This window comes from Mastacembelus armatus, chromosome 17, assembly GCF_900324485.2.
Source record: "Mastacembelus armatus chromosome 17, fMasArm1.2, whole genome shotgun sequence".
Taxonomy (NCBI): Eukaryota; Metazoa; Chordata; class Actinopteri; order Synbranchiformes; family Mastacembelidae; genus Mastacembelus; species Mastacembelus armatus.
The window spans coordinates 1245930-1264262 of NC_046649.1; the positions used below are offsets into that span (position 1 = coordinate 1245930).

Sequence of the window (18333 nt, forward strand, 5' to 3'; positions counted from 1 at the left end):
CCCAAACTGGTAGAATGGTTCCAACAGATCCCAGGAACAAAATCAGAGCTCTCAGTTCAGAAGAGCACAGTGCTAGTAACAGCTAAGATACTTTGAAGAAAACTCAAACTCCCTGGTAGAGGACCCGAGACTGTCGTCAAATGAGTGTCCTGTCTCTTTTTAATGGAGGTGCACAGCTGACTGTAGTCCTGAGGAGCTGCTCTTCCTGTGCTGGGCCATCCTCCTGTTAAGTGGTTGCTTGGCTTCTCCAATGTAGAGTTCTGAGCTTTCTTCCTTACACTGGATGGCATATACTACATTGCTCTTCTTTTGTTTAGGTGTCCGGTCTTTATGGTGAATCGGTCTCTGTCTCAGTGTGTTGAGAAAGCTTTCTGCCCTAGTGCTATTGCTCCAGTCAAAAGTCGTAGAGTCGATAACAGAGTGAGAGGCTGTCCAATCAGAGAAATCTCATTCATAAACAGATAGTTTCAGGTCTTACTTGAACACATTTACAACTTGCAGCGCTCAATGTCAGATCTTTATGTAACAATTTTTAATCAATAATGCTATATCCTCCTATAATCTTGATTTTGTTTTTAACAGAAACATGATTAGACAGCAAGACAGGAAATGCAGTTCTTGTTGAATCCACCCCACCTAATTTTACATTTCTATCAGAAACACAAGAAAAAGGGTGGTGGTGTCTGTGCCTTTTTTAGGGATAATATAACCCACAGGCTGTCATTTGGGGAGTTTTCATCATTCAAGTATCTATCTTTTAAAAATGGAACTGAAATTACATTGGTTTACAAGGTTTTTGTTTTCTTCATAATTTTTAGTGTGCCAGATAGATTTTGAGATGCTCTTCACAGAAATTACTTTAAATTTTTCCCATCCTGCAAGATTTTTGCCAATTTTGTAATAAAAATTACAGCCAAGCAAGAACTTCACATTACATGATCAGGAAGTGGCCACCTTGCAGGAAATTGTTGCCAGGGCAGAAGAATGTTGCACATGACCGAAGAACATAATTCGTCTGCCACTGCACATCAAACTTGGACTAATGAAAAATTTTGTGAATCAGTGACGCAAAGGTAAAAATATCCGAGAGGTGATGATGGATAGTCACTTTGATACTGCAGGGTGCCGAACGTGTTGCATGGACTGCCTTCAAGAATGTTGTGTCAAACTTTGTGGGCAACTACATGGCACAAAACTATGCTGGACTGGTTGAAATTCTGCTTCAGGCATACAAGTCGATGAACTGCAACATGTCACAAGATACATTTTCTTCACTCGCACTTGGACTTCTTCCAAGCCAATCTCAGAGCCGTCAGTGATGAACATGGTGAGAGGTTTCACCAAGACATTGCCACGATGGAGAAACGCTACCAGGGAAAGTGGAGTCCATCAATGCTGGGAGACTATTGTTGGACACTGATACGTGAAGCTTCAGACAGTGACTATAAGCGAAAATCTGCGGCAAAACATTTCTAGTTATCTCTCATGTTGCTTTCTAGCAACATCATAGCATAGGCCTATGCAATACTGAAGACATTACAGTGTTAATGTGTTAATGCATTTTTCTTAAAAACCCTACGTGATAGAGAAATTACCAATACACATTTGTGTTCAGCATATAAAAATCTATTGGCTTTACCAAAAATTGTACAGGAAACAACGTTTTCTAAAAATCTGCTGACCAGTCATCCCCTCTACATAATCATTTACAAACCTCCCCAAAGTTGACAAAATTTTATTGATGATTTTACAGAGATGCTTTCAGTCGTCTTCACAGAGTTTGACTGTTATTACAGGTGATTTTAACCCTCTAGGGGTCTAAGGGTGTTTTGGGGCCCTGGACAAGTTTTGACATTTGTGCTTTTGCCAGTTGCTTTTAAACACATTGATGGCTAAAGTCTGATAACACTGTAATCAGCACAAACTGGGCTACAATAATATGTGAGCAGCATGTTTAAACATGACTGTGTTTTTGAGAAAACAGCGTTTATGCATGGTTAGTGTAAAACTACAATTTTTAAGTAACTGAAATAAGGCCAAAAAACAAACAGAACATTGGTTCACAAGACTTTGGAGAACTTCTTGTAGCCTAAAGTGTTCGCTTCAAAATGATGTGAAAATCATCGTTCACTCATTCACAGAAAACAATACACTGATTAGACTTTTCTAAGGTCCTTTTTTTGTAGAAAGGGCATATGCAAAAAGTCGTGCCTGATCCTGAATAATCATGTCATTTACCTGGGAAGACAAAAGACCCGCATAATGAGCCTTTCAGTCAGGAATGTGGCTGAGAGGGAATTACTGCAATGCAATGCAGATGCAACATTCGTCATCTGAGTCAAGTTTTTCCTCTGAGAACAAAGTAAACTTCGTTGCTACCTGGAACATCCGAAGCGCTTCTTCACCCATGTAACGTGCCATCATCCAAATGTGCAGAAAAGTGAGTAAATTCTATGATGAAGCTTGACGTTTTATGCCATTTCTCAGGGGCATGTACAGAACTACCTGGCTCACCTCAGATTATTTCCATATGAACAGTGTGCTCAGTGCGAGGCGGGATCACATTAGCTATGAGGTGAGACAGGAGAAACTGTGCCACTCCTTCTTTTCATACAGATTAAATAAAAAGAGAGAGTTTGTTTTTGACTTCAATTGTTTCATTTAAAAGAAGACATGTCAAGCTTTTTAGCTATATATTTCTCATTTTTATGAGGCAAATATTTGCTGAGATTCAGGTTGTTTTATTTACGTGTCTGTGAAGAGGGATGTCAGAGACAGAGAAGACAGAGAGCACACCTTTCTTTATTTTACAGAAGCACAGCATTTTGTTGTTATTGTTAGTGTATACAAATAAAATTAGACCCTTTACAGATTCAAATGATATATTGCTCTGATCTGTACGATCAAAACTGACGGAGTAATTTAAGTTCGTTTCGGAGTTATCAGGAGAAGATGCCACAAAACGTGCTGGCACGTTCATCGACCCTTGAGGGTTAAAGATTCAATAAACTGCATGACACAGATAACAACTCTGCAGCCATGCAGGAGACACTTGTTAGAACTGACATACTTTACACCTGTCAATGATAAAACAGTTGAAGGGATCATCCCCAGTCTGAGTTCATCCACTTGCTGCCTTGATGTTTTACCCACTCGATTTCTGAAATCAATACTAAGCAATTTGTTACCACAACTCACACACACAACTGTTTACCAACAGCTTACTGATTTTCTCCTGCTGAACAACTGCTTTGATGATTTTCAGTCGGGGTTTAGGCCCAATCACAGCACTGAGACTGCACTCATCAATGTGACAGATGACATTCGTCTTAACACAGACACTGACAAAGTCTGTCTCAATATTTTTGGATCTAAGTGCTGCTTTTGCAATGAACCATGTGATCCTGTTACAAAGGCTGCACTTAACCCTCTGGGGTCTGAGGGGGTTTTCGGGGCCTGGACAAGTTTTGACATGTCCTGACATTTGTGCTTTTTTCGGTGTCTTTTAAACATATTAATGTCTAAAGTCTGATAACACTGTAATCAGCACAAAATTGGCTACAATAACATGTGAGCAGCAAGTTTATACATTATTGTGTTTTTGAGAAAAAAGTGTTTATGCATGGTTAGTGAAAAACTACAATTTTTTACTCACTGAAATAAGACCATAAAACACAAACAGAACATTGGTTCACAAGACTTTGGAGACCTGCATGTTGTAGGTTAAAGTGTTTACTTCAGAGTGCTGTGAATGTCATCTTGTTCACACATTCACAGTAAACAATACACTGATTTAAATTTTCTAAGACACTTTTTGTCCAGAAAGGCCATATGCAAGAGGATGTGTCTGAGGATGAATAGTCATGTGATTTACCTGAGAACACAAAAGACACACTGAACGACCAGACAAAGACGCGCATAATGAGCCTTTCAGTCAATGTAGATGGGACGGATTAGTGTAGCACAATACAACACAATGAGGAGCCAAACGATCCTCATTTGAGTTAAAATCAGTGTTTTTACTCTGAGGACAAGGTAAACTGTTTGCCTCTGTGTGGAATATAAGGAGCGCCGCTTCACGTGCGTAACGCGCCATCATCCAAACGCGCAGAAAAAGTGAGTAAATTCTATGATGAAGTTTGATATTTTGGCGGGACCGCATTACCTGTAATGAGGAGAGACAGGAGAAAACTGAATTCTCCTTACGTTCATACAGATTAAATAAAAAGTGATGATTTGTTTTCGACTTGAAGTTTCATTTCAAAGAAAACATTTCAAGCTTTCTAGCCATATGTTTCTTATTTTTATGAGCCAAGTATTCGCTGAGATTCTGGTTGTTTTATTTACGTGTCTGTGAAGAGAGATGACAGAGACAGAAAAGACAGAGAGCGCACCCTGTCGGTTTTCTTTATTTAACAAAAGCTCAGCATTTTGTTGTTATGATGGTATACAACTAAAACTAGTCTCTTTACAGATTTGAATGATATATTTCTTTTATCTGTACGATCTAAATTGACGGAGTAATTTAAGTTTATTTTGGCATTATCAGGAGATAGATGCGTCAAGGAGGACAAGTATAGAAACAAGTCCATTATCTGAGGCTAAGAGAAGATCGTTAGTGACTTCTAACAGCTGTTTCTGTACTATGATGTGCCCTAAATCCTGATGAAAATCTTCAAATAGTTCATTCCTGTGTAAGTGGTCTGATAGCTGCTTAGCAACAGCTTTTTCTAGGATTTTAGAAATAAATGGTAGGTTGGATATTGGTCTATAATTAGCCTAGACTCCTGGATCAAGACTAGACTTTTTGAGTAAGGGTTTGATTACTGCAGTCTTAAAGGCCTGTGGTATGTAGCCTGATACTAGAGATAAATTTACCAAGTTTAATAGAGATGAGTTAATTAATGGCAGGGTGTCTTCAAGCAGTCTAGCCGGGATGGGCGAGACTGTGGCTGCGTAGCCTGAGGCGAAAAGCTGGTTAGTGGCTCCGATGAGTGGCCAAGGCAGAGGCTAAGGTGAGGAGCAGTCTGGAAACAGGTAAGAACAGCTGGCTGGACACTTAGGTGAGAAGACTGCCGGAAACTCAGGTGACGAGCTGGTCTGAGGCTGAGGTGAAGAACTGGCTGGACACTCAGGTGAGAAGCCTGCCGGAAACTCTGGTGACGAACTGGCTGGAGACTGAGGCGAAGGGCTAGCCAGAAACGCTGGAGAATGGCTGGCCGTAGACAGAGTTGAAGGGCTAGCCTGAGGATCAGGCAAAGGAATAGCCGGTGAGCATGGAGCTAACTGCACTCCATGAGCGCCTGGCAGCTCAAATGAACCAGCTGATAATGGATGGGACTAACTCTGAATGGCTAACTGAAGGCAGGACAGTCCTGATCCTGAAGTACCCCCAAAAGGGAGCAGTCCCATCCAACTACCTCCCAATAACCTGCCTCTGTACACAACATGGAAGCTCCCGTCAGGCATCATAGCAGCTAAGATGAGTGAGCATAAACACCACGGAGGCAAAACATCAACTACTGGTAGATAAAGCAGTCGCCCTAGACTGTAAGACCAGACAGACCAACCTGTGCACTGCCTGGATTGACTACAAGAAAGCCTATGACTCAATGCCACACACGTATCCTGGAATGCTTGGAGCTATCCAACATCAATAGGACTCTAAGAACCTTCATAAGGAAGTCAATGGAACTGTGGAAAACAACCCTAGTGGTCAACCTCAAGCCGATTGCACAAATCTCCATTAAGTGGGGCATCTACCAAGGAGATGCTCTGTCCCTGTTGCTGTTCTGCATAGGCCTGAACCCCCTCAGCCAGATTATCACTAAGACTGGCTTTGGATACCGACTATAAAATGGAGCAACCATCAGTCACTTCCTGTACATGGATGACATCAAGCTGTATGCCAGGAGTGAGCGAGACATCGACTTACTGATCCACACCACCAGAATCTACAGCAATGACATTGGAATGTCATTCGGACTGGATAAGTGTGGTCGGATGATAACAAAGAGAGGGAAGGTTGTTAGGACTGAAGGAATTGAACTGCCAGAAGGCAGCACAGCGGATACTGAGGAAAGCTAGAAGTACCTTGGAATCCTGCAGGCAAATGGGAATCAAGAAGAACCCTCAAGGAAAGCAGCCAGAGCCATACCTACAAAGAGTAAGGAAAGTCCTAAGAAGTCAGCTAAAAGGTAAGAACAAGGTCCAAGCCATCAACACCTACGCCTTACTCGTCATCATTGGGGGCAGTCGTGGCCTAATGGAGAGAGTCGGACCCTTGAGCAAGGCACCAAACCCAATGCTACTCCTGGGACGCTGAACCATTGGCTGCCCACTGCCGTGGGTGTGTGTGTCTGTGTGTGTTCACTGCTGTGTGTGCGCACTTTGGATGGGTTAACCCTCTGGGGTCGACGCACGCGCCGGCACGTTTTAATGCATCTACTGCCGAAACAAACTTAAATTACTCCGTCAATTCTGATCATACAGATAAAAGCAATATATCATTCATGGGTCGACGCACGCGCCGGCATGTTTTAATGCATCTACTGCCGAAACAAACTTAAATTACTCCGTCAATTCTGATCATACAGATAAAAGCAATATATCATTCATATCTGTAAAGGGTCTAGTTTTAGTTGTATACCATCATAATAACAATAACACGCTGTGCTTTTATTAAATAAAGAAAGCCGACAGGGTGCCCTCTCTGTCTTCTCTGTCTCTCATTTCTCTTCACAGACACATAAATAAAACAACCAGAATCTCAGCGAATACTTGGCTCATAAAAATAAGAAACATATGTTATGACTAGAAAGCTTGAAATGTTTTCTTTGAAATGAAACAATTCAAGTCGAAAACAAATCATCACTTTTTATTTAATCCGTATGGTTTTTTTCTTCCGTTAAAGGGAGTTTTTCCTCTCCACTGTCACCAAGTGCTTACTCATAAGGGATTTGTTGGGTTTTAGTTTTAGTTTCTGTAAAGTGCCTTGAGATGATTTGTATTGTGATTTGGCGCTATACAAATAAAATTGAATTGAATTGAATGGAATCCTTTCAGTAAAATAATAAGTGTGAGTAGATGGTCTGGTGGCTTGTCTTCTAAGATACTGTGACACAACAAACTGCTAGTTTTTAGTCTGGTATTCAGTTCATTCAGTTTTCCATTGCAACTAGGTAAATAGATACTGCAGTAATTGTTTTATGGGGAGATGTAACTTGATACTGCATGCTACATTGTACAAGGTGTAAAACTGAATCCCATGATAGACTAGTCCACTCTTTTAGACTTGTCCTGCAAAAACATTGTCTACTCACTATTGTAGAGTAGTGTTATTATCACCAAAGTCAACATGACAGCTTCCAGCAAATCCACCAAATAACAGTTGTGTTTCATTGGGCATTATCTTGGATTTAATGTTGAAAATTACTATTAAGTCCAAATGTGCAGATATTAGTATTGAGAAAAACAGAAAAAGCTGGGGTGTTTTTTCAGTGAAAGTTCAGTTTTACACCTTGTACTATGTGTGTTTGGCAGATTATATGGTGTTTTTATACTCTACTGTATGTGCCTTGCCTGGATACGTACTGGGATTTAAGTGTTTTTATGTGTCCTAGCTATGCCTACTATTGTTGCTAACCATATTTATTTCTCCTTCTCTTCTTTTTTGTTTGACCATTTTAGATTGTGTGGTGAATTGAAGGGATATCTGAGGTGAGGGTGGAGAGGCAGCAAGGCTTTGCTTTCCCACCATCCTCTGCTTTTCTGTGGGCCCTGTGGAATCATTCATGTACACCAATGCACTAAAACACATCACTCTTTTTCCTCTCTTTCTATTCTTCTATCTGTCCATCTTGCTCGATGAACCTAGGTATCACAAACCAGTACAGACCTCTCAGTAAAGACCAGTAAAGTCAGGTATATTAGCTTGTAGAGCTAAGAGGTAATCCTGCTCAGGCAAGCCAGTAGTATATTTATATATACTTAGTATATTTTACTTCACTGAACAACTCTCCCCCCACCCCCCACCCTTCCTCCTCCCGAAGTTACATAGTCAGAGGCCATGAGGAGGATCAGTGGCTTCATCTATTTCTAGACTTCCTCCTTTACACCTTGTGGCTTCATGTTTTGGGGGTTCTCCAGTGCCCCCACCCTCTGTCAACCCCCCTGCACCCTCTGCCATCACGGCCGGCCAGCCCAGTCGCCTTGTTGCCATGCCGACAGAGACACTGGCTCCAGATAGCAAGGCCGCTGGCCCTGCAACGCCCTTTAGCTCTACTGTACCTCTCCGCATCCTCAACAAGGGCCCTGACTACTTTAGAAGACAGGTAGTGTTAAATTACTCTGGAATGTGTGTTTGTCATTATTACTGTTCTATACAATTAAATCTCATTTAGAACTGAAACAACTAAGGTTGTACCCAAAGTAGAAAGCTTTGAATAAAAAGATTAAAATAAGATAAGTTTTCAAAGTGTCATTATATGGCAGTAAATCTAGAAGAAGCATGTTCTGATTTGCATATTTATTTTGAATAGACATTATTTAACAAATGAAGCATGTAGCTAAATGGGACATACAAACTGCATATAACAGACATGAAAATATACATTATGGGATGATATTTTATTTTGGAAGGACCTTTTAGCAGTGAACTTAAATATATATATTATTTCTTATATTTTATTGAATAAGCATGATATATGTGGAATGAACAAACTGCAATTTGTTAATCTTGACATGACTAGTTATATAGTCTAGATAGTCTATTATAGTTATACTATTATAGTTATAGTTATTAGTTATAATTGACTAGTTGACTAGTATTAACTAGTTGATTTGTTAATATTTTGGTGAGATCATAGAAGTATCTTGTTGCCCAGTATTTCAGAGCACTTCAGTGTAATTTCTTTTGCAAACTTTTTTGTTTTTGAATGTGCTTTGATGTGTGCAGTTTTACAAGTGTGTTTTTTGACCTTTTAATGTAATCTGTCCCTAAGGGCCACTGTAATTTAAAGTACTGTATTTTGTACAGCACCATTTATAGAAATTTGGAAAGGGACCCTCTTTACAGACAACACAGGCTACATAATAGACAGCTGACTACTGGTCAATCAATGTTTATCAGGACCAAAGCCAGTTTTTAAAATAAATAGATTGCTTAATTAATAAAATTCGTATTATATATTTCACAAATCCCGTACATTGAAACATTGATAATACTCAACTAATAAAGGTGTATTGTGCAAGATTTCATATAGATGGTTTAATGAAGTAGAAACTGTATATTTAGGTAACATGGGGTCTCAGTGGTAAAGTTTCAGACAGACAAATGATCTGATTTGTTGGGTCTATGCATGTTCCCCACATGATCCTGTAGTGGACTGAGTTAACTGTCCATAGACTTGGTTTAGGTGAGTTTCAGAGCGCAAAGTTATTTATTGGTCTGTCTACAAGCAATCCTTCCTGAATGATAAATGTTGGGTTTGATGAGTGGATAGGATGTGTGTATATAAAAATGTACATAAGAAACATTATTTGTAATCTGTCTCAGGTGGAACCTAATCCAAAGCGTCTTAGTGCTGTTGAGAGACTAGAAGCCGACAAAGCCAAGTATGTCAAGAGCCAGGAGGTCATCAACGCCAAGCAGGAACCAATCAAACCTCCCATGTTGGTGAAGCCTCTTGTTGGCCATGCCCTCCTGTCACAGAGAGGCTCTGGGATTGTTGGAGGAGGAAATGGAGGCGGGGTACCTTTCAAAGCATCCAATAACAATGCCAAGTCAGACACATGTGCAACAAGCAGCAGCAGCAAACGTGAGAACTTAAACCTAGAGATCTTAAAAAATCTGCTGAACTCATCATCGTCCTCAGGAGCCTGTTCTGATGGACTAGGAGGTGGAGCAAAGAGTGCTGTGATGAAGAAGTCATCAGGGGGAATGGCCAGGAGTTGGACACCATCAGGGTAAAATCATATGCTATGCTTATGTCTTGTGTAAGTTACTGTTTTCACATTTCAGCAATGGTTATATGCTTTTTTTTTTTTTTTATGCTCAAAGTGCTACAACAAGTTAAAAACTATAAAAACGCTATAAAACAGAAATAAAAGGAATATAAAAATATAAAATATGAAAGCATACAAAAGAATGGTGGTTTAGTATACTTTTCTAAACAGAAGAGCACCCTCAGGTACTCAGGCAGGGCGTTTCATAGCTGTGGAGGGGCTACTTTGAAGGCACGGTCCCCCATCGTACGAAGTTTAGACCTGGTGGGGCAGAGCCAATGGCAGTTAGTAGAGCAAAGATGTTTTGTTGTTGGTGGTACTGTTAAGAGTTCTTGGCACTCTGGAGCATTTCCATAAATGTACTGGTAAGTAGGTAAACATAATTTATATTCGATGCATATATGGATAGGGACCCAATGAAGTTTCTGAAGAATATGGGTGATATGGTCATATTTACGTGACCTCATCAGGACCCTAGCTGTACTGTTGTGGATGTATTGGAGCTTTTGAAGATTTTTGCCAGGCATCCCGATGTGTACCAGACTAGACTACTGCATTGCAGTAGTCTAGTCTGGTAAAGATGAATGCATGAACCAGCTTTTCAGTGTCACTGAGAGAAAGGAATGGGCGGAGCTTAGCTATATTCTGGGGATGGAGGAATGCAGTTTTACAGAGGTGGCCACATACTCAACCCTGTTTGTGAGGTATGATCTGAACCACTCCAACGCAGTCCCAGAAGGCCCAGCTATATGCTGAAGATGGTGGAGAAGTATACCGTGATCAGCTGTGTTGAAGGCAGCCGTGAGATCCAGGAGGACGAGTAATGATGGGAGGCACTGATTGGCAGCCATTATAAGGTCATTTGTGATCCTGATCAGGGCTGTTTCAGTACTATGAGCAGACCAGAACCCAGAATGGAATTTAACAAATTATATTTTTTGAGTTGGTCATGAAGTTGGGCAGTCATTTCCAAAACCTTTGATAGAAAAGGAAAATTGGAAATTGGCGATAATTTGCCTTAACTTCAGAGTCCAAGGAGGGTTTTTTAGATATGGTTGAATTATTGCAGTTTTCAGTGTTGATGGAATTTGGCCACTCTGAAGAGAGTAATTTATGATTTTGGTTATAAGAGGGCTTATGTTGGAGATGTTAGCTTTTATGATTGAAGTAGGGATAGGGTTCAGGGAACATGTAGAGGGTCTGATCCTCAGGATGATGCCCTCAGCTTCTCTCACTGTAATATTAGATAATTGTGGCAGAGTGCCCTCTGGCTTTGATGATAGAAAGACAAAAGGTGGAAGACTAGAGGTGGACAATGAGGAACGAATGGTGTCCACCTTAGAAGTGATATATGTTAGGAAACTATTGCACTGTTCCTCTGTGAGGTTAGTGTCAGTATGGGTCTGAGGCTTTAGCAGAAGATTTACGATGGTAAAAAGTTGTTTTGAGTTACCAGGACTGTTAAGTTTGAATAATACTGCGATCTAGTGGAGGCAAGTGCTCTGGGCAGAGGTGGCAAAAGTACTCACATTCTATACTTGTGTTGAAGTACAGATACTTGAGTGAAAAAAAAAAAACTCTGGTAAAACTAGAAGTACTGACTCCACTCCTTTACTCAAGTAAAAGTAAGAAAAGTACAGGGTCTGAAAGGATCTGAAATGTACTTATGTAAAAAAGTAAAAATGTTTCTTTTGCCGTCAGTGATACACAATACAATTTTTGCTGATAAGTAACTGATAACTTGAAAAAAAGTTTTCATACTGTATTTCGTTGGGGGCCGCTGATGGTGTAGCGGTACCGTTGCCTGTCCACAAACACAGGGGACGCCGGTTCGACCCCCAAGCTGGCTGCATGCCCCCCTCTCTCCACTGTCCTATCAATAAAGGCAGAAATGCCTGAAATTAATAAAAAAAAAAAAATATATATATATATATATATATATATACTGCATTTCGTCAAATAAAATATACATCATTGATCACCCTTGCAATTTCGCAGAAACCACAAATATCCTCCGCAATTCTTTATGGCTTTTTTTCATGGCAATATATCATTTTTCATGCATTTTAATGCAAATTATTAAGAACATGTTATGAGGTGGGTGGGATGAGGTGAAGGATCGAGCAGGACCCAAATGCAGGTCACAATCTTTTTATTAATTCCTGGACACACCAGGCTCAGGTATCGTGGAGAACGCTGACAGAAGCACTATGGCTCCGCCACTCGGCACCGAAACAAAATAAACAAATTGTCCACAAGACAAAGTGTTTTTAGAAGTATATTTGGGGGCATATTTAGGGTTTAAACTATAAAAAAAATAGGCATTTATAGGCATTTTGTTGACCACATCCAAAATTCACGATCACAATTGCCAATTGTGCTCTAGGAATGTAACCCTCGCGGGTTTAATTTCGGGGGTTTACTGTACAGTAAAGAAATTTCAATATCCGCCCTAAGTAACCTAATAACGGATAAATCCAAAAAGAGAAAAATCTTGGAGGAAAATAGAGAATTTAATTCTGCATGGACAGATTTATTTGCTTTCACTGCCAATGATGCTGGCTTACCTGTGTGCTTGATATGTGGTGAGAAATTAGTAAACAACAAAAAATGTAATGTTGAAAGACATTTCCAGAACAAGCACACAGGATTTGCTGAAAAGTACCCAGCTGGAGAGGAGCAAAAAAGATTTTCTGAACTGCTGCAGAAAGCTGAGCAGAGGAAATGTGCATTCAAGAACTGGATCAAGTCTCTTAGCTGCTAGTTTTGTGGCAGCTCAGGAGATCGTTAAGTCGTGGAAAGCTGTTCACAGACGGAGAATACGTGAAAGAATCCATAAAAATTTCACCCCTTCTCAGATTTCAAAAACAAATATGAGATTGTGCAGAAAATTAAAGAGATAGATAGATAGATAGATAGATAGATAGATCAATACTTTATTCATCCCTCTGAATATGATATATGATATAGATATGCCTCTTTCTGCAAAGACCGTCAAAGACCAAGCCATTAAAAGGGCAGCAAACATCACCAGTAAGCAAACTGAGGACATAAATTCAACTCCAGGATACTCAATTGCCTGTGATGAGTCTAATAATGTTAATGATATTGAGCAGATAGCACTGTTATGCAGATATGTGAATTCTGATGGGCCACAGACAGAAATCATTGTGTTGATACCACTGTTTGAAAATCAAAGAAATAAACACGATCCACATGGTGCTACTGATGGGGGACCAAGTATGAGAGGAGCACAGAAAGGATTTGTGAACATTACTTCAGAAGTCGCTGGATTGAAAGCTGCACACGAAACGTGAAACACTGTGTCTTGCACCAAGGAGGCACTGTGCACTCAAACATTTCCCCCCGACTGTATGGAGGTGATGAACCTTGTTGTACAGATAATGAACAAAATAATGGTGAAAGGTTTAAACCACTTACACTTCTTCGCACTGTTAGATGAAGTTGACTGCACATATTCTCTCTTCTATATCTCTTGCTGCATAACAAAGTCGGGCGGCTGTCCAGGTGTCCAGGTTCTGCAATGGTTTACTGCTTGTTTGGAACATGTGAAAATCTTCCTGGAGAGCCAAGGCGTCATCTACAAGATGACAGTGTTCGCCAGATATGTAGAGAGAGGCACGCTCTCTCACTTCCCCTCCCTGTTAAAAGAAGTTAAAAGAAAAACATAATCACATAAATTGTGAGTATTTACAGCGTGTGATCATTGGAATGCAAACTGCATTTGGAGAAAGATTCAGCGAGTTCAAGAAGGGGAAAAAAAACAGTCTTTCCCTGTCACGGCACTAGACATCGACCCATCCCTGCTGAACATGTCTGCATTTACAGAAGTAAGTTAACCCGATCTTGAGCTTGAACTGGCTGACAGCTGATAAAGACTTGTGGGTGTGCAAGTTTAAAAGCCTGACAGCTGATCTTGAAGATGTTGATCATCAGGGGGGCCATTCTCGCTTAATGGAGCAATATTGGAAACCTCCCCAAACCGGACAAACTTGTTTGAAACACATACAGTATATGAATATGAAGAAGTATGCCTTTGGAGTTCTGGAGTCCATCTTTGAATCAATCATCATACGTGTGTGAGCAGGTTTTCTCAAACATGAACTACATAAAATCTAAGTGACAAGTGACTTTGTGGCCAAATATGGTGACCTTACTTGGAATTTGTGCACTGCATTTAACCCACCCAAAGTGCACACACACAGCAGTGAACACACACCCGAAGCAGTGGTCAGCCAATGCTGCGGCACCCAGGGAGCAGTTGGGGGTTTGGTGCCTTGCTCAAGGGTCGGACCTCAGTCGTGGTATTGAAGGTGGACGGAGCGCTGGCTATTCACTCCGCCTCACTTCTGGTCCTGAGACTCGAACCCGCAACTTTCAAGTTACGACTGCCCCAACGACAGTCCTGTGTGAAGATGAAAGTCACATCTTACAGCCCCGATAAAGAGAAGCTTGGCAGTGATGTTCAGAGACAACAGGCTATTATTTTGCAAAAAAAATATTTTTGACCCTGATCTGATGTAGTGTTGTCTGCTGTGTTTTATATTTAGGCTCAAGGGCTGATTGGTGTAGCCTGTGCTGCTGAGGAAAAAAAGAGAAGAGGATGACACCACAGTGAAATGGACTGCAGTCATAATTAAATACAAAGTGGCCTATTTGTTATGTTTTATGTTCAATGTTTTATGTATGTTCAAATATTGAGAAAACTCAAGTAGCCTGCATAGTTCCATGATTTATTTATTTAAAAGTGGGCTGCACTTTATTTTATAAATTTTCTTCAAATAGAATAGAATCAAATAGAAACCAAGAATTCAAATAGCCTGCATTGTTCTGTCTTTAATTTATTTCAAAGTGGGCCAATTAATTTTTTTCCTCTTTATAGGAGTTCAATGTTTTTCGTTGTTATAATGTGTAAAAATAACAATAAAATGTCAACAGTTTTGATTGCAGTTCTATGATTTCATAAATGCAACATATGTAGTTTTTTGTATAGTATAACTATATACAAAACTTTATATGCTTGTATTGTATCTTCACTTTAAGGGACAATTATTTAGAAGAATAGAAAGAATAGAAGATTGACATTTAAAGGTGATAAAAGCAAAAATAAAAACTTTTTAATGTAACAAACGCAAAAGGACACACTTTTTTTTTTTCTGAAAGCGTCATGTTCAAACTATAGGCTTGTTTGCATGTCCTGGGAAGTCAGACATTTACTTTAAGCCAGTGTTCTTTTTCTGAACTCTCAGCCATGATGCCACGCTAGACTTTTATTTGACTGCATTACATACGTTTATTTGACTGCATTACATACGTTTATTTTTCTTTTTTTTTTCTCCTAGAATGCCGTTAACCTACCGGTCTACAATGACACTTAATGAGCAACCACCAGACTCGACTCCCAGTCCAAGCACCTCACATTCCCTCCGATCCTTCTCCCATTCCTTGAAGGTCCCTCCAATTTACAGTGAGGGACGCTGCAGTCCCCAGCAGGGAGGAAACCTTAACCTTAGCAGACGGTTCCTGGGTGAGAGAGGAGGTGAAGGAGGAGTAACTGATCATTCTCGTTCCCCATTACCACCTCTGCTTACCTCACACTCCTCGTCCGACCTCCTGCGATTATGCAATGGCAAACCACTCCGAACTGCTCGATCTAGCAGCTCCTCAGCTCCACCCCTACCTCCAAAACCCAACCCCACCTCTCTACCTCCACCAGCACTTTCCTTGTCACTGCTTCCCCCTTGTCCAACTCCATCACCCTCACTCTGTGACAACACCACCCCTCAGTCTCTACCTTGTGATTTTGGAGACCCTTCCATTACTTCAGCAGATCCCAACGTGGAGCTAGAGATTGGTTCATCAGTGGCCCGTCGCTCCTCACTACACAGATCTAAATCAGATCTTTCAGACCGTTATGCCCGAGCTGGAGCTGATGTGGAGCGCTTTTTTAATTACTGTGGCCTCGACCCTGAAGAGCTGGATGCAGTTGGTCCAGAAAACTTTGCACGAGCAAGCTCAGACATCATCAGTCTGAACTTCCGATCAGCTTCTATGATCTCTTCCGACTGTGACCAGTCAAGGCGATCTTCCAATGGTGGGCTGTCAGATGGGGATGAGGTTGAAGATGAGGAGGAGGGGGCTGGGGAGCGTGTTCCATATGGCATCTCAGCTGTAGAGCGGAATGCAAGAGTAATTAAGTGGCTGTACAGCATCAAACAGGCAAGAGAGACCCAAAAAGTCTCACATGTTTAGAACAAGGAGTAGAGAAAAACAGCCCCATGATTCAGAATAGATAGATGGACCAGTAATCCTTGCAAATTCATTGACTGCAATCCTGGGACTGAAATGAACTTCTGGAATTTGTCAAAATGATTAGCTCGATGAATGAATGGATACAAGAGAAATCTAACAGAATTAAGTGAGAGGGGAAGATTTTGTTAAGAAATTAATGAAGAGGTGAGGAAAAGAACTTTACTTTTTGTAAATCTAAAATAACACAAAAACTAAGAACAGAAAGGAATAGAAATTTGACTTGATGGCTATGAACAAAATGTTCTTGAGAGACAAAGAAACAGGGGAGATGTCTGAAAAGTAAATGTTTCTCCATTAGTACTATATAAGCAGATAGATGCAGTCTGTCAGTTTTTATGAGCAACACAGGAACAAATGTGTAATACACTATGATTGCCTCCCTGCACTGCAATTATAGGCCTTTTTCACAGAGGACATTTTGGCTTGTCAAACAGGTTTGACTAACTTTTAGGTTTGACTAACTCATTTAGGTACAGCCTAGTTTCAGACTTCTGAATCATTTGTCACATCTCTGACTTGATAATGATTCAAACTGGTTTGTTGCTCATTAAGAACCAAATACAGTTGACAAGTCAAAGTGCTGGAAGGGGATGTCAAATTTCTACATAGCTTGCTATGTTTGGAAATCCTAATTAAAAGTGTCATGTGAGCAGTGCATAAGGTCTGTGAAAAGTTTTGTCCTTTAATCCAAACCTAATCCAACCACTTTGCAGGCATTTCTGGTGTCAGAACAACTGTCCAGCTTTTGACGACCTAAGCAGCAGGAGAATTGCATGATTTTCTCTTGACTAAGCATGCCAGAGAAATAAATGTGGACTTGGAGGATTTAAAATAAAAATTTGGGGTCGCAAGGTGGTGCATGTCTCATATGTGTATCTCAGTCAGTGTAGACTGATACGTGATGAAATTGAGGTGTGTCTGTTCTGTTAGTCAAGTGAGTTGACATACATCAAAAGTACTTCTCAAAACATGCACAAAAATGTGGATTGACGTTTTATTCAATATACTTCTTCCATTATTGTCAGGACTGTGTCAAAAATCAGCTTCAGATGATCAAGAAATAAGGCCTTACTTCTTAGAATTATTATTTATTGTTGAACTGACATGATTCTGTTAATTCATAGTGCCTCCACTGCCTTGCTGATAAGCAAACAGGGGATCTGGTTTGTTGTACTTCTGTTACTGGAAAGCAGGCAGCAAACATCTTTAATGATATCCACAGTTATGGTGTCAAATCCAAACTTCTTCTCAGATGGTCTGGTCATAATTGTCTATTCAAACTTGCTAGTTTACTACATTTTGTATTAACAAAGAGTAAAACCATACCCTAGTTTACTCACTGGAAAATAGCATGTAAAAGATCAAAGTGCAATTAAGAAATGACCTGCTGGAGTACAAAAGTACTATACAATTGCCTTTTATTTCAACAGTGGTCATGGGCACATATTGTATAAATGCAATTGGTACTGCAATTTTTGAATTAATTATAGAGAAGATAAGGATGAGTTTCCTCCAGTGACCTTCCTAATCACAGTAATATTAATTCCTTATAGCAACTGCTATTATAGCTTAACTAAAACTTGCCAATTATTACGTTATGGCAAAGTAAAACAAAATAACTGCAAACCCCAAAATGAAATAGTAAATCACTCTAAATGTCAGGCCTGTATCGTCATGCTTGTGGTGTTCCTGCTAGCTCACAGGTATGACATAAGCACATTTAAATGAAAGAGAGCTACCCACTGATTATTACTCTACCTGTGTTCCACCTGCCATGACAAGTCAAAATGTACACTTTGACAAATGCCAGACTATATATAAACTTTAAAAGGTCCCAACATCTAAGCAAAACAGATACTGAACTCTCTCTGTCAAAAACTTGAAATTCCTTTGGAAAGTCAGTGATGGTAGATTTTGTGACCAAAATGATGTCAGCTTCAACAAGAAACTGTTTGTTATAGGCATGAAAATAATTGATCAATTCAACACTAACAT

At 40.1% G+C, this 18333-nt stretch overlaps 1 protein-coding gene across 3 annotated transcripts in view; it reads left to right on the forward strand.

Annotated features, from left to right (window-relative positions):
* Window positions 1–17957, forward strand: part of fam110b (family with sequence similarity 110 member B) — a 48990-nt gene extending 31033 nt beyond the window's left edge. For all 3 annotated transcript variants that reach the window (XM_026312698.1, XM_026312699.1, XM_026312700.1), the window contains 3 exons: window positions 7690–8333; window positions 9557–9966; window positions 15369–17957. In XM_026312698.1, the coding sequence (XP_026168483.1) occupies window positions 8220–8333; window positions 9557–9966; window positions 15369–16278 (1434 nt within the window). In that variant the 5' untranslated portion in view covers window positions 7690–8219 and the 3' untranslated portion in view covers window positions 16279–17957. The remainder of the gene's footprint in view (window positions 1–7689; window positions 8334–9556; window positions 9967–15368) is intronic.
* Window positions 17958–18333: the final 376 nt, after the last annotated feature.